The sequence below is a fragment of the Anthonomus grandis genome, chromosome 11 (genome assembly GCF_022605725.1).
Source record: "Anthonomus grandis grandis chromosome 11, icAntGran1.3, whole genome shotgun sequence".
Taxonomy (NCBI): domain Eukaryota; kingdom Metazoa; phylum Arthropoda; class Insecta; order Coleoptera; family Curculionidae; genus Anthonomus; species Anthonomus grandis.
In genome coordinates this window covers 16242930-16257722 of record NC_065556.1, presented here as the reverse complement: position 1 = coordinate 16257722, position 14793 = coordinate 16242930, and the positions used below count along the sequence as shown (strand labels likewise).

Here is a 14793-nt window from a genome sequence, read left to right as displayed (position 1 = left end):
AATTCGAATTTTTCAACTCCTTGGTAAAATCATTTGGTCGACTATGCTCCAGTCCAGTTATAATATACTCCAATTGTGTAGATTTAAACCGTTGATAATGCTTATAATCTTTAATTGATGTTTGAAAGTATTGATCAAAGATTACATCAATTCTCAACGTTTGTCCGTCCAAATCTTTTCGGTACATTTTTCATCAGGTTTGTTCTCACTGGAAATTTCTAACAAGTTTGAAACTGTTTCCAAACCATTATTGATACGCATGCGTAAAATATTACAACTTCTGATCGATTTGAAACCGTCTGTGCGAACATCAACACGGATTGAGTGGAGTCAAATTTAAAAGAAGAAGAGCAAAAAAAATAACGTCACCAGTGGGAAATGGGAAATGCCAGTGGGAAATGAGAAAATAAAGCTTAAAATAGGTGTATATTATTAACAGAGTTAAAATTCCTTAATATGCATTTTTAGGCTATTTTAACAATTTAAACTACAATTTCAAAACGAATCAGGGATTATACAAAATGACAAAACAAAGACACCAATTTAGAGGTCATGTTTATACTCAGAAGACCGGCGTTGATTGGCTACACGAATTATTTTCTCGGAGACACTTTGCTTGAACTAAATCCGAAAACAAGTCTGAATATCAGATGACGATCAGAAATTTCAGTAAGAACATCAAACTTTTTTTATTTGAAACCGATCAGAAGTTTCTGTGCGAACGCATTTTACTCGATTGCGCATGTTTGTTTGCCAACAACCTGTTTCTTACTGCTTCAAGAACAAACTTTTCGTGTGAACCAGGAAAAAACCACCTATTATTAAAACATCAATCTTATGTGATTGCTCATGATGTGCAACATTTGATCAACGTAGATTTATCGGTTTTACAAATACTCCCATATAAATATCACATTGACAATGGCGCTGTGGTAATTGGGTGGGAAAAATCCAATAGTATATAGAATACAGGGTTTTCAAAGTACAACAGTACCTTCGACTATTTTGTTGACAAATGATATAATATTCTCATATCACATCACATTTTTCTAAATGCGTGAAACGCATCTGTTCCTAAAAAAAACTAATTCTAAATTATTTTCTCAAGAAACTTCAGATTGTCACTAATCTTGATAACATTTATAAAACAAACGATATTTTTAAAAAACTGTCAATTTCTTAGTTATTTTTGATTTTAGGGTGAAAGATCTTATCACAACTTTTGTTTAGAATTCAATATAAAATTGGTTGAGAATTGTGCATACTGGGTATCTTATTCAAAACTTCTTGATATAACTCGCGAACGCGTTCTTCGATTATTATTTTATTTTCAGTATAATAATCAGGAAAACGTACTACCAATTTTCCTATTTAACTGACTTTGTAGCTCCAATAATAACGAAGTTAGCAATAGTGGCGATTTAACTTTGAAAACCTGTATAGTCCATCGATATACCCAGCATACAACCAAATAAATCTATTTGGATTTTAACTTGAAGAGAGTAATTTTCAATGTGTCTTGTAAGATACCTATCTAAAGTGTCCGACTATAGCGGAACCATCATCATATACTATGACGATAGTATAAGTATAATTAATTATACATATTTTTTGGGTGTCTGCGAGGAGGTCGCCAGCGCTCTAGGTATCGAAGCAGCTTTTACCCTAATTACAAGTTAAATGTATAAAAACTGGACCTTATAGTTTTTACAAATTTGAGACACAAATTTACTCACCTTTATTACATGTTACCTGACGAATCCACCGCGAATCAAGTTTCACACTCAGGTTCTGTTCATACCTGTACACAGAGAAATTTTCAGCTTTTATGTTCTTAATCTATTATTCAATGTAATTTTTAACAGCATCTTCACGATTAGAAACAATTCTAATACATTAGATGCATATATTTATATTTATTTATATGTATAAACAGACAGACATAGCTGCCCAGTTACAAGAAGGCATAATATGTTACAAAAGAAAAAACTATACTAATAAACAAGTCCATAAAACTTTTCTACAGATAATGGTATTTGTTATAAGAGAAGTAAGAGCTAAGCAAAATACAAATGCAAAAGTAGGTCAATTCATAATCCCTCTTAAGTGTCCTTTAACACTCATATTAAATCAATAACTATTTGGATATAAACTCACAAAACTATTATAATATTTAGATACATGTGCACTATATGCTTGGAGAATTCGATAAATTGATAAAATAATATCTGGTTACAATAAAACTAGGTCTAGTGCAAAGAATGTGGGACCTACTTTTAAAAAAAATTGATCCAATACATATGTTGATTCAGGTAAATTATGTACAACTCTGTAAACAAATATTAAATTTCTCCTACAAATTTCAAGAGACTACATAACTACCATCCCAGTATCCAACGCTACACCTAGATCCTTTACACAATCAAGAAATACTAGCGAAAGTTACTCACATAAAGATCTTATTTCAGTTGCCGCTATAATGATTTTCTAAAAAAACAAAATTGCATTTTTCTAGGTTAACAAATAGGTTAATAAATAAAATTTTAAGGTCGTCTGCGTATAAACTGTGTACTATTTGGAAAACACTTGTGCACTTGCGTACTAACCCCATTTACAACAATATATTGAACTTTCACTTAAGGAACTCTTTAAGATCTCCAAAGAATACCTCCTGCATACCGAAATGTTTAATTTTTATAAAAATGTTGAATGGTGAACTTTATCAAACGCCTTAGAAAAAACAGTGTATCCGGAAAATTTTGCTTTTCGTGTTTACATTTCTCCCTAACCAAATAATGTCTTCTTACCAGGCGTATTGGAAAGATGTACCCACGTCAGAGTCGGATCCCAAAAGGTACCACTCACCAGCAGCATCAAGAAACGCATCTTGGAACTCACCGGTTCCTACGGTACCGGCAGAGACACTCTGCGTTGTCTCGCCCTCGCTACCGCCGACAACCCAATGAAACCCGAGGAAATGGACCTGGCCGATTCCACCAAATTCTACACCTACGAAGTTAACCTCACCTTTGTCGGAGTCGTCGGCATGTTGGATCCCCCACGTAAAGAAGTTTTCGATTCTATCGTAAGGTGCCGTGCCGCCGGTATCCGTGTGATCGTAATCACCGGTGATAACAAGGCCACCGCCGAAGCCATCTGCAGGAGGATCGGAGTGTTCACCGAAGACGAAGACACCACCGGAAAATCTTATTCCGGCAGGGAGTTTGACGATTTGAGTCCGGCCGAACAGAAGGCGGCGTGCGCTCGTGCCCGTTTGTTCTCCCGTGTGGAACCCGCGCACAAGTCCAAGATTGTTGAATATTTGCAGAGTATGAATGAGATTTCTGCTATGGTAAGTTTTTATTTTTTCCTTGCCGTTTATGTACCGTCGTGGAGATAATGTGATAAATAACGTGATGGATAGAAAAATTATCAATACATTTTGTGATAAATTATTTATTAACACAATGCAGAGAGAAAGCTGTGTACATTTAAAACCATAATGCTAATCGTTAAAATGATGTGGGTCATTTTAACATAATTCGAAATGTAGCTATGCATATTAGTAAAATTACAATTAAATTTTTAACATACAGTGCATTCTTGTAGTGGATAAATTCAATAAAAATTAAATAGACTGTTCTAAAAAAAATTCCCGAACCTGTTAATTTTAATATTTAGTTTAGGATTTTTGTATGTGGAAATTAAATATACAGGGTGACTCAAAGAAAGATATGACGTCATTAATATGTTTTTTAAATAAAAACCACAATTTTTTAATGCAGAATCAGAAAACAACGCTTTTTTTTACAATTGATATGGTACAAATGATTAAGCAATTTTGAACGAAAAATGATGATAAAATGTAAAATTAAAGAAATACCTATCTAAATTAAATGTTTGAATTGAGCACCGTTAACAACCTGACAATAACCAAGGCGATTTAAACAATTCTTTTTGAACGTTGTCAATGACATCTGAAGTAATATTTCTAATTTCCTGGCATATTTGTTCTTTTAAATCTTTTAAACTTGCTGGTTTAGTGACATATACTTTACTTTTTAAGTATTCCCATGAAAAGTAATCGAGAGGAACTAAATCTGGCGATCTGAGTGGCCATTCAATGAACCCTCGTTTACCTATCCAACGATTTGGAAAAATTTCATCTAGGTAATTGCAAACGGGTAGCATAGTGTGGCGGGGCTAAAAAAAAGATCACGTTGATGCATATCGGATTCTTCCAAATCCGAATACAAAGTTATCAGAGCAGGGATAAGATCATTTTGAAGAAAAAAGTCCAAATACCTCTCACCAGACAGTGTCATCAACAAATTAAGATCCTAAAATTCTTCCTCAACTATACCGCACCACACATTGACTTTTTGAGGATGTTGTGTATGACATTCTATGAACCAATGAGGGTTTTCGGTTGCCCAGTATCGAAAATCTGTCTGTTCAGATGGTCGTTTAGAGTAAACGTTGCTTCGTCAGAAAATATTATTCGTTTTACAAAATTATTGTTATCATTACATAATTGCTGCATTTGCTTGAAGTAAAAATATTTTATAAGGGTGGAACTTTGCTTTTTTAATACTTTATGCACAGTAGGTCGTGATAAATTAACATTAAATGCCGTGTCTGTGATTATTTTGGATCATTAACACAACGTTAAGCTCATCTTTAGTTATTGAACCCCCACCAGCTTTTGGAGTATCCCGAACATGCGGGAATTCATAAAACTTTGCTTCAACTCTGCTTACCATGCTTTGGCTAATAGGCAACCGATCAGGATGAGTTGCATTACACAACTGAACCACCTCCTTTTGAGTACGCGCCACATCTCCGAACCAATCATGCACAAGATTTCGATTCTTTCACATTCGGTTAATTTTCTCATATTTCATACATTAACAGTAGGTAATAAAGTTTAGTTACTAATAAAACGCAGGATGACACTGCTTTTACCTCTCAAAAATTATAAACACCACTTGGAACGCAAATGTAAAAGTACTTCAAATAGTTGCACCAAAATACATTCACTTTTTGACACTGACAACAACGACAATAACAACTAAAAAACCAAAATTCCAACATTTATTTGAGGTATTTCTTTAATTTTACATTTTTTCATAATTTTTCGTTCAAAATTGCTTATGTAACCACTATTAATTTGTACCATATCCGTTATAAAAAAATGCGTTCTTTCTGATTCTGCATTAAAAAATGGTGGTTTCCGTTTAAAAAACATATTGATTACGTTATATCTTTTTTCAGTCACGCTGTATATTTAATTTCCACGTAGAAAAACCCTAAACCAAATATTAAAATCGATGGGTTTGGGAATTTTTTTCAGAAACGGTCCATTTAATTTTTATTGAATTTATCCGCTACTTTACGGATGCACTGTATATAACATAAATATGCGTAATACGAAAATTGTTTGAATAGCAAAAAAATATATCTCATGGAGGCAACTTTAAGTGAATTGAAAAAGATAAAGACTTTGTCGACTGACAATCAAACATCTTTGCTGAAAACACTTTCCATCCACTGAACAACGGATGTAATATAATACTTCTGATTCAGAAGATCTTTCTGTTTTTTCATATTACTCAATACATTCAACGTCTTTATTTTCATCACCAAGCCTCTCTATTTTCAAAGGTTGAATTTTTTGTGTTCGGAAATATTCAATACCATAAAAGCCTCTTTTGTGATTCAATAGATTTTTCTTTGATGCCAAAATAAACACCGTATATATCGCAGGTACGAAGCTCCATCGAATACTTTGGCATTAAAGATCATATTGCATTAATTTATTGTTATGAAAGTTTCTGAGTTTGTGAAAATCTAATGATAATCTTATTAGTTTAATAAGATTGTTATTAATGTATTAATTTTAAAGCCGGAGTTTGTAGTATTGGGACAGTGGCGGCAGCCGTCTAGTAAAATAATTTGTAAATCACTACGATGAACACCGCAACATTTCTGATCATCACACTTCGTGATTTAAAGAATGTATTGGAGGATGCGACCATGCGTCGTTCAACTCGGTTGAAATAGTTTCTACCAAGAGCTTTTGTAAGAGAATAAGGATGGCGTCAGGGTCGTAGGATTTGAAATAAGAAAAACCTTGCTCGACTCGAGGGAATCGTGGGTTTTCATCTCGCCCTCGACGGTCATGATTATAACAAGTTTAACCAAGCCTTCTGCAGCTTCCGCTAGGTTTTCAAATTCGGAAAGCTCAAGTACTCTTTTCAAATCATTACCATGAGAGCTTGCAGAAGCAGATGAATGCTTCCCCAAACGAGTTCCGATGTAAGGACACATCTTCGGGATTGCCTATTTTTCCATCTCTAATTTGAATCAATTTGTTCTTTCAGATACAACTCCATCATGATCAGGCATCGCACTCGGTACTCTAAGTAATCATGAAGATTTTTGGCAAAAAACTCATGAGCTTTCATGTAAAACTAGAATAAAATCGTTACATGAATTTTTAAAATCTTTATATTCCTAAAAAGCGTTTGACAGTATCAAGATTTTGTAAATCCATTGAAAAACTTCTCAATAACTCCGAAACGGCTGTTTTTATATGAAAAACTTGTAACCTTTTAAACTAAAATCAGTAATATTGTTATGTAAGTTTTAAAATTATTAAGACTTCTGTAAAACTTGTAATGGTATCCAACAATTATTTCGGATACTTTCCTTAAGTCCTTTGTAAGAAACATGGGTAGATCATTTTAAAAACATCAATTTTTACTCTTAAAATGTTTGAAATATGTAAGTGCTGTGCATCGTTGAAACGAGAATTAAAGCGCGTTCTTTTAAAGATAATATTTGTGATTTGTAACAGAATTAAACAGATGTCATCAAAACCTACGGTCTTAAAATTAATATATTTTTCAAGTAGTCCTCAAAGTGTACTGAGAGGTTGGATACCTAAGTTGGTTGCTTTTTTTAATTTGATTTTTGTAGAAAAGAGATTTATAGTACTTATTAAATTATCAATAATTTCACCAATTGTCAAAACATCTGTTTTCAAGCATGTAATGTTTCACCATTTTGTTAAGACTAAAAAAAAGTTTTGAGAAATACCCCAATCCTGAAACAACATATTGGAGGTATTGTAAGATTTATTTTAAATTAAGGGCAAGTGCTGAACAACATGTTCGGAGTATACAGTGACTTTTTATTGCGTGATTCTAAAATTGATAATTCTTAAAATATGGGATTTTTGTTAAATGGTTGTTGCTTGACACCTATTAAAACATTTAATTGGAATCTAACCGTTTACATTAAAATCTGCAAGGATGTTAAAAATTCTGATATTTTTTAGACCGGTGATGGTGTAAACGATGCTCCAGCTTTGAAGAAGGCCGAAATCGGTATTGCCATGGGATCTGGTACTGCGGTAGCTAAATCTGCCGCCGAGATGGTACTCGCCGACGACAACTTCTCGTCAATCGTAGCCGCTGTAGAAGAGGGTCGTGCCATTTACAACAACATGAAACAGTTTATCCGTTATTTGATCTCGTCCAACATTGGTGAAGTAAGTACTGATTTTTTTTTTAAACTTGACACCAAATTAAAATAAAACACAGAAATCGAAAAATAATTAATTTTTATGGCGTGGCACGTTGCCATTGGGAATCGACTTTAATATGTTGTTACTAGTTTCAAAAATGTAACCTTTGATTTCAAAACACTTTGAAAACAGTTGAATTTAGATGCATATACATGTTGTTTTTTAGGAAGGGGGTCACAAACTTTAAGAGGTCAAACTTTAAAATATTGCATTGGACACCAATTTGTCTATTGTGAAAATGGTATTTACAGAGGGTAAATTATTTTTAAAAGAGCCATAAAATATGTATACTTAGTCTTTACAAACATATCTTAGCACCGTAATTATTTAAAGTGCTTACTGGGCTGGCTGAACACCCCTTAAATACTTATATACTGAAGCAAAATATAGAGAAAAACTATACCTTGGGCACCACTGATTATGTACTCTTCATAAACGAGCTGAAAAATTAAAGAAAATGCGCTTTTATCAATTTTAATATGACTTATTAAATAAGTTGGACTTTTCTTTTACTTTTTATAGGGTTTGTTAATGAACTTCTTTAAGTCTTTTATCTCAATCGTCAGTCAATTAAGAGTTCAGTATTTTGAAGAAATTCTTTTGGCCTTTCGGTTTTGTATCAGGTACCAATCTGGTTTTATGTAATAACACTATCGTAAAAGTTATGTTACGTTTTGCTTACCTATTAAGCAAATATCGTATGCAAGCAAATATAAATATTGTAATTATTTGATGGAATTCAACGTATAATTATCGATAATTTATGTTATCTACCAATAATAATATTCTTGGTAAATATTTTTAACTGTTTTAATGAAAAAATGAGTAGCTAAAGAACGAGCATATTAACCAAAGAAAGAAAACGATGAACTGCAACATCGTTTTCTTTTTTCCTTGGCAAAGTAAAAAATGAAAGAAAAAAACATCCGAACTGGATAATTCCAGGCTTCTTAGGGTGGGGACGTTAACTCCTATTGCATATATTCCGTTTATATGATCTATATGATATCGTATATGACCTAACCAAACTGAGGCAAGATTTAATTTTTTTAATTCAAGAATATCAAACATTAAGGCACCTTTGCACATTACTTTTAATAATAAACAAGTTAGAGTCTATTGCAATATTTTTACGTTATATCTTACCTTTTAAGAGTATGGTAAAATGTTTATGAAACACATATTTATATGATGCATTAAATTATATTAACGGTAGAGCTAAAGACTTATATTTCGAATAAAATTTAATTTTTGAAAACTTATGAAAGCACTTTGGATTCATTGGTTATCCTTAGTTTGATTAGAAAGTATATAAGCAGAAACATAAATGTTTATAAACTAGGCGTAATACCCAACATTTGATTTTTCATACCACTATAATTTCTTACAACCATGTAAAAGCTTGCTGCAATTGTAAATCATTTAGTAATAATAAGCTGCTTATAAAAAAATCACTTTGTTGGTTTATTTATGGATATGGGATATATCATAAAGAGCAGACATTGTAGCAATATTTTAAAATCTAAAGTTTCGACCTAGACTTGACATTTTGAATTGGCTTTGGTGCCAAATAGTTTTTTTTGCCTTGTTCTCAGCAGTCGATTAATCATTCGTGATTAATGGAAATTTAGTCGCATCCAAGCCGCAAAATAGTTTATATATTTTTAGGTGTTTTTGTGACATAAGTATTGTTGTTCATGTAGATGGATTAATGCGTTTTATTGTATTTGATCAGGAAAAGTTCTACGTTATGTGTAGTCGGCATTTTTCTTGAAAAATACAGGATTTGGGTTTAATGAAAACAATTTACACATCAGTTTAACATATTAATATCTTTTTTACATGCTATATTTTTAAAAGGCCATATTACAATTTAACTTAATTTGGATTTTGGAATTTAAATAAGCCGTTAAAAGATTTTTTGCAAATCTGAGATTCCTGAAGCGTTAGACATTGAAAATGGCTCTTTTTACTATGAGAATAGTTTTTTTTTTAATTTTAGCATAAAGTTTACACCTAATCTCATCTCTCTAATAATTTTGAAAACAATTTGCCAATAAATAATTTTAACCTATGGAAAGGAAGTTACCTGAAGCATGGAACTTTTGCTTCTTTGTTTTATTTACCGAATTTCTCCATATCAAGTCCTTTAAGAAGTCTTTAGAAATTTCAAGCACTCAAACAGGTAATAGGAATTAACAAGATATTTTTCAAAAATAAACCAAAGTTATCAAAGCATAAATTGAACTCAGATTAGGAACAAAAAGACTGTTCTTATTAATTTTGTTGATACAATTTCTATCTGGTAAGGTCTCCTCACTATAATGAGAACAGTGTACATCAGCACTATTCAAAGAAAGCTTTTAAACTAAGAATGGAATATCTCTTAATCAATTAAAGTAGACTTATGCTACTGAAGTTACAATGTCTAAGGAAACGACGAGATAGTTTTGACAATATTGATTTTCTTAATTTCCATGTGCTAACTAGGGTACTAAAAGGTGGTATCACATTTCATCTTATCATCCTACTATATGTGATATATTTAATATTTTGAATTTTTAATTGCTATACCTTAATATTATAATATCTAAATGTCTTACCCTTGCGAAAAGTTATTTTCTAGTCCTAACCACTTAAAAATTATCGATATTTATATCCCTTATTTTCAAAAATGGAGAAAACACTAATAAAGAAAATATTAATGAAAATTGCAATATTGATAAGGCACGATGAGTTATTTCTTACTTAAAAATATCATTACAAAAGCTTCAATAAATATACTAACGAAACATAATAATTCACATAAAAACTGAATAAATATAGTTTATAGCAAAATATATTATTTTCAATTGTTTATAACAATTTTGTTGCACAGCTTCTCGCCTTTTTATCTTTCTTTCTTTTTCTTGTTGTTTTCTTCTTATCTTTTCTTATTCCTTCTGCACCTTTTTTAATTTTTATATGTATATAGGTCGAAAACTAGAATTATGATTAGCTATTTTGCGTCTCAACGGGACTATATCTCTAGTAGATATAGATGTGGACACCCTGGCGCTTTATTCCATATTTTTTTAATATGTAATCATAATGTAAGTAATTGTATAATGTATAAAAAAATCCATCGGGAGCACAAATTATTAATTTATACCATAGTTATCACATCCATAGGTATATATTCACTTAATCAAAGTCAAGTTTTTGTCATCAAAAATTTCAACAATTCTTTTAAAAAACTAAAATGTAGTAATGTTATTTTTTCCAAAATTATATTGCTTACAAAAAATTCACACGGACGACGATGTTCTATTGAGATCCATATTATACTTTAAAAAGTTATGTTAGGCAGTTTAATTGATGGTGAGAGAAATTATTACTATACAAAAAATCCTTATAAAAGGCCGATGTAAATTATTATTGTAAGAAGTTATAGAGTTCTTAAATGCCGTTTTTTAAAATAATTATTTCAATTTTAATGGTCAATTTTACCAGGTTTTTGGATTAGGTATGAGTAATTGTTTATCACCTATTTGCTTCGACATCATTATGAGTGAACTTTAAAAAATATGCATTGATCAATTACTTGTTTTCAAACGATACGTCGATGGCGTTATTACTAGCGTGCTTGCTGACCAAATTGATGTTCTTTTTAATACGTTTCTTTGTTTTATTCAAAACTGCAATTTACAACTGAAATTAATCCTTAACAGTTCAATCCCTTTACTTGAAATTTTATTTATTAGAACTAACCAAAATATAATAAAAACAGATTGGTACCAAAAGCCAACATTCTCAGAAAAAAATTAAAACTATATTTCCGATCACTTTTATAATAAAAACAAATATTATTATAAAAAATTTGAAAAGTAGAGCACTAAAATTATCTCATATTGACTATCACAAAAAGAATCTTCTTAAAATTACAAATTTCGTTTAAATAGTGACTATCCGCATAAGTTAATTAATAAAATATTGTTTAAGACTAATCAAACAACTAACAAACAAATCAAAGCAGTTTAAAGAGAAAATCTTTAAAATACCCTATGTAAGTAAATCTCTCTGAAAAGATTGTAAGAGAACCTAAGGATGATAATATTTACATTGGTTTTAAGAATGAGAACACTACCAAACGGTTCTTTTCAAAATCAAAAGGACCTAGAAAGTAATGCAATCTGTTACATTTCATGTTGTGAATTCGATGGTCAACATCAAAATATTTAGAAGCTAGAATTTATAAACATAAAAAATACAAAACCTCATGTACTTATTTACAGTAATTCAAAAACCGCTCTTGCTGAGCACTTTAAAAAGTTTCTTAATTAGGTTCAAAAATCTTAAATGAGAATGATTGAAGTTAAAACACACCTAAGTAACATAAATAAAAGTAGGACGTTGACAATCTTATCAATGCTTATTTCAAATTAATTAGCAATATAAAAAAAGAAGATCTTGTACATGGCATAAGATCCTTTACTGTGTGAGTCCCAAGGTATATTTATCCTAACAATTCCTAAGAAGATACAGCTTATCAATGTATCGGAATATTGGGTGCTTGAAAGACGATTGTCTCACAGCTATTGTCCAAATTTATCTCCCAAGATAGATGGCTAAAAAAATTTAAAAAATTTTGACCACAAAAAACCAATGTTTGTACTTATGATTTTACAATTATTATTATTAACGGAGAAGATCTACGATATATGTATGTAAGTGTGTATGTAGGCTTTTCATTTTGATAGAATGTTTCTCATATTATCTGTTGCAGCCTTTTGGTTTTTAAATTTTAAAAGTTTAGAAGTCGTGTTAAAATGTAGTTTTTTAAAGTTTAGGTTTACTTACACCTTAATAATTAATTCTTCAAAAGAATTAATTTTATACAAAATACTTACATTAGACTGTGAAAAACTTGCTTTTAATTGAGCATTAATTATTACTTTTCCTGTGTGCGAAAATGTAACCCTTGTAACTATGCCAGAATGTATGATTTTTGTTTGTGTTTTTGTATATCTTTTTGAATTCTGAGGATGATGATCTCATAGAGATCGAAACGTCGACCAAAATATGTAGTAGTTTTTTTAACTTAAAAAAATACCTACTACAAGAAAATCGGCAAGCTAAAATTATCATCATGTAGCTGGATCTTATATTTAAGGAAAGAATTAATACCAAATTCTTTCTTTTACAGGTAGTATCAATTTTCTTGACCGCCGCCCTCGGTCTGCCCGAAGCTCTGATTCCCGTACAACTGTTGTGGGTCAACCTGGTAACTGACGGTCTGCCCGCCACCGCCCTCGGCTTCAATCCCCCAGACTTGGACATCATGGACAAACCACCACGTAAAGCCGACGAATCTCTTATCTCCGGATGGTTGTTCTTCAGGTACCTCGCTATCGGTGGATACGTAGGCGCCGCCACCGTAGGCGCTGCCGCCTGGTGGTTCATGAATTCCCCCGAAGGACCTCAGATGAACTACTATCAATTGGTAAATAAATTATTTAACTTAACACGTTTGGATTTGAAAATTTGGTTTGACGTTTCTGCTTATATTAAAAAAAAAATTGCAACAACTTTAGTTTCTTGAGTAAAATACCTTATATATTATACTTTTATATGATTCTTTATTCAATTCTTAGTATTTTTTGCAATATGGCTACCTATCTGCAGTTGTTATTAATAAAAAAAATGATTTGTCATATTTTTTCATGAAAATATAGGTGGAATAAATTCCTTTTAAGTGATTCCTGCTAAGTGACTAAGACTCGAAATAATGTAAATATTTTTAAGCAGATTTGCTTTATATTATACACCTTCGTTGAAAAATTTAACTATCTTTTCATTTCGACAAAAAAAAAATCAGGTGATCAATCAATTATCAGGTGATTTTTGGATACGGTTACTCAATAACTATTATCTCCAAGATTAAAGTAATATTTCACAAAATTATCATAAACTTTAGATAAAATACATATTTATTATTATAAACATTGACGAAAATCAGTGCGGTAAAAGTAAAGCAACAAATTGCATTCAATCATTTTTCATTTTAGATATGACAACAAAGAACCTTCAACACATTTGTTTGTCATAATTACTAAAAGTATTATCTTACTAGTAGAATATCCATTATTATTTATTATTGGCTTGCAACTTCGTGGCATTGAGGCAATTAAATTTTAAATAATGTTTTCGGATCATTTGTCCAAACTTGACCGATTTTATCTTTCAACGATTGTTTATTCGGAAACATTTGTGTTCGAATATGACGGTTTACTTGTTCCCACATGTTCTCAATTAGGGTGCGGTCAAGGGATTGTTTTGGCTACTCACAAAACGTCGAACGTTGTTTTCTCGAAACCACTCTCGAACGATTCGCAAAGAGTGTTTTGGATCGTTATCTTCAGCAGGATAACGTAAAACGCAGTGGAATTTCCCACGGGGGCATGACATTTTCCAGTAGATCCTCATAAAAAAACCTGCTATGCCTATTTATTGGTCGCCGCATACGTTTCATTTCATCGGAATTAAAAATTATTTTTTTCACGTTTTTTTTTCACTAAAACGAACTTTTTTCTAGTCGTCTTTCTTTCCAGAGTAAATGCCGATGTTCAGATGCAAGTCTATATGCTCTATTTCTTCGCGAACTTGTACCAACCTTCTTTGAACAGTGGACCAACCATAATTCCTAGAATTAGAGTAATAATTCTAGGTGCGGACTTCCACTTAAAGAATATTCTTTGACTCTTTTTCTTGCTCTTCCCGATTTTGGTAGATTCTCTTAATGTCTCCTTTCTTTATGAAATTATTTTAGATACACTGTATCTGGGTAACTAAAAATTGCATTGATATATGTCAGCTTGTTTTTTACCTTTACCTGACAAAATGTCATGGTATGATTTGATGACTTAATACTTTAAAACATTATTTATTTACAAGCGACAACTTGCATCTAGGTTGAATGAACTTATGTAAAAATGAAATTAAACACAAGACTAATATAATAAAATATAATCAAGACAAAATAAAGTGAACAGTAAAAGATATGAAGCGTTTGGGGCAAGAGATATCTCTTGGTACAAAATAAGTCTTATAAACTCTTTGCTTATTAATAGGGTTTTAAAATAATTATATACCCAATTAACTAATAGCTTCACCTAAATTTTATTATTCAATTTTTATAAGAAAAAACCCTATAAAACGTACAT

At 31.3% G+C, this 14793-nt stretch overlaps 1 protein-coding gene across 3 annotated transcripts in view; it reads left to right on the top strand.

Annotated features, from left to right (window-relative positions):
• Positions 1-14793, top strand: part of LOC126742447 (calcium-transporting ATPase sarcoplasmic/endoplasmic reticulum type) — an 82832-nt gene that overhangs the window by 45843 nt on the left and 22196 nt on the right. For all 3 annotated transcript variants that reach the window (XM_050449096.1, XM_050449094.1, XM_050449095.1), the window contains exons 7-9: positions 2811-3352; positions 7343-7555; positions 12777-13073. In XM_050449096.1, the coding sequence (XP_050305053.1) occupies positions 2811-3352; positions 7343-7555; positions 12777-13073 (1052 nt within the window). The remainder of the gene's footprint in view (positions 1-2810; positions 3353-7342; positions 7556-12776; positions 13074-14793) is intronic.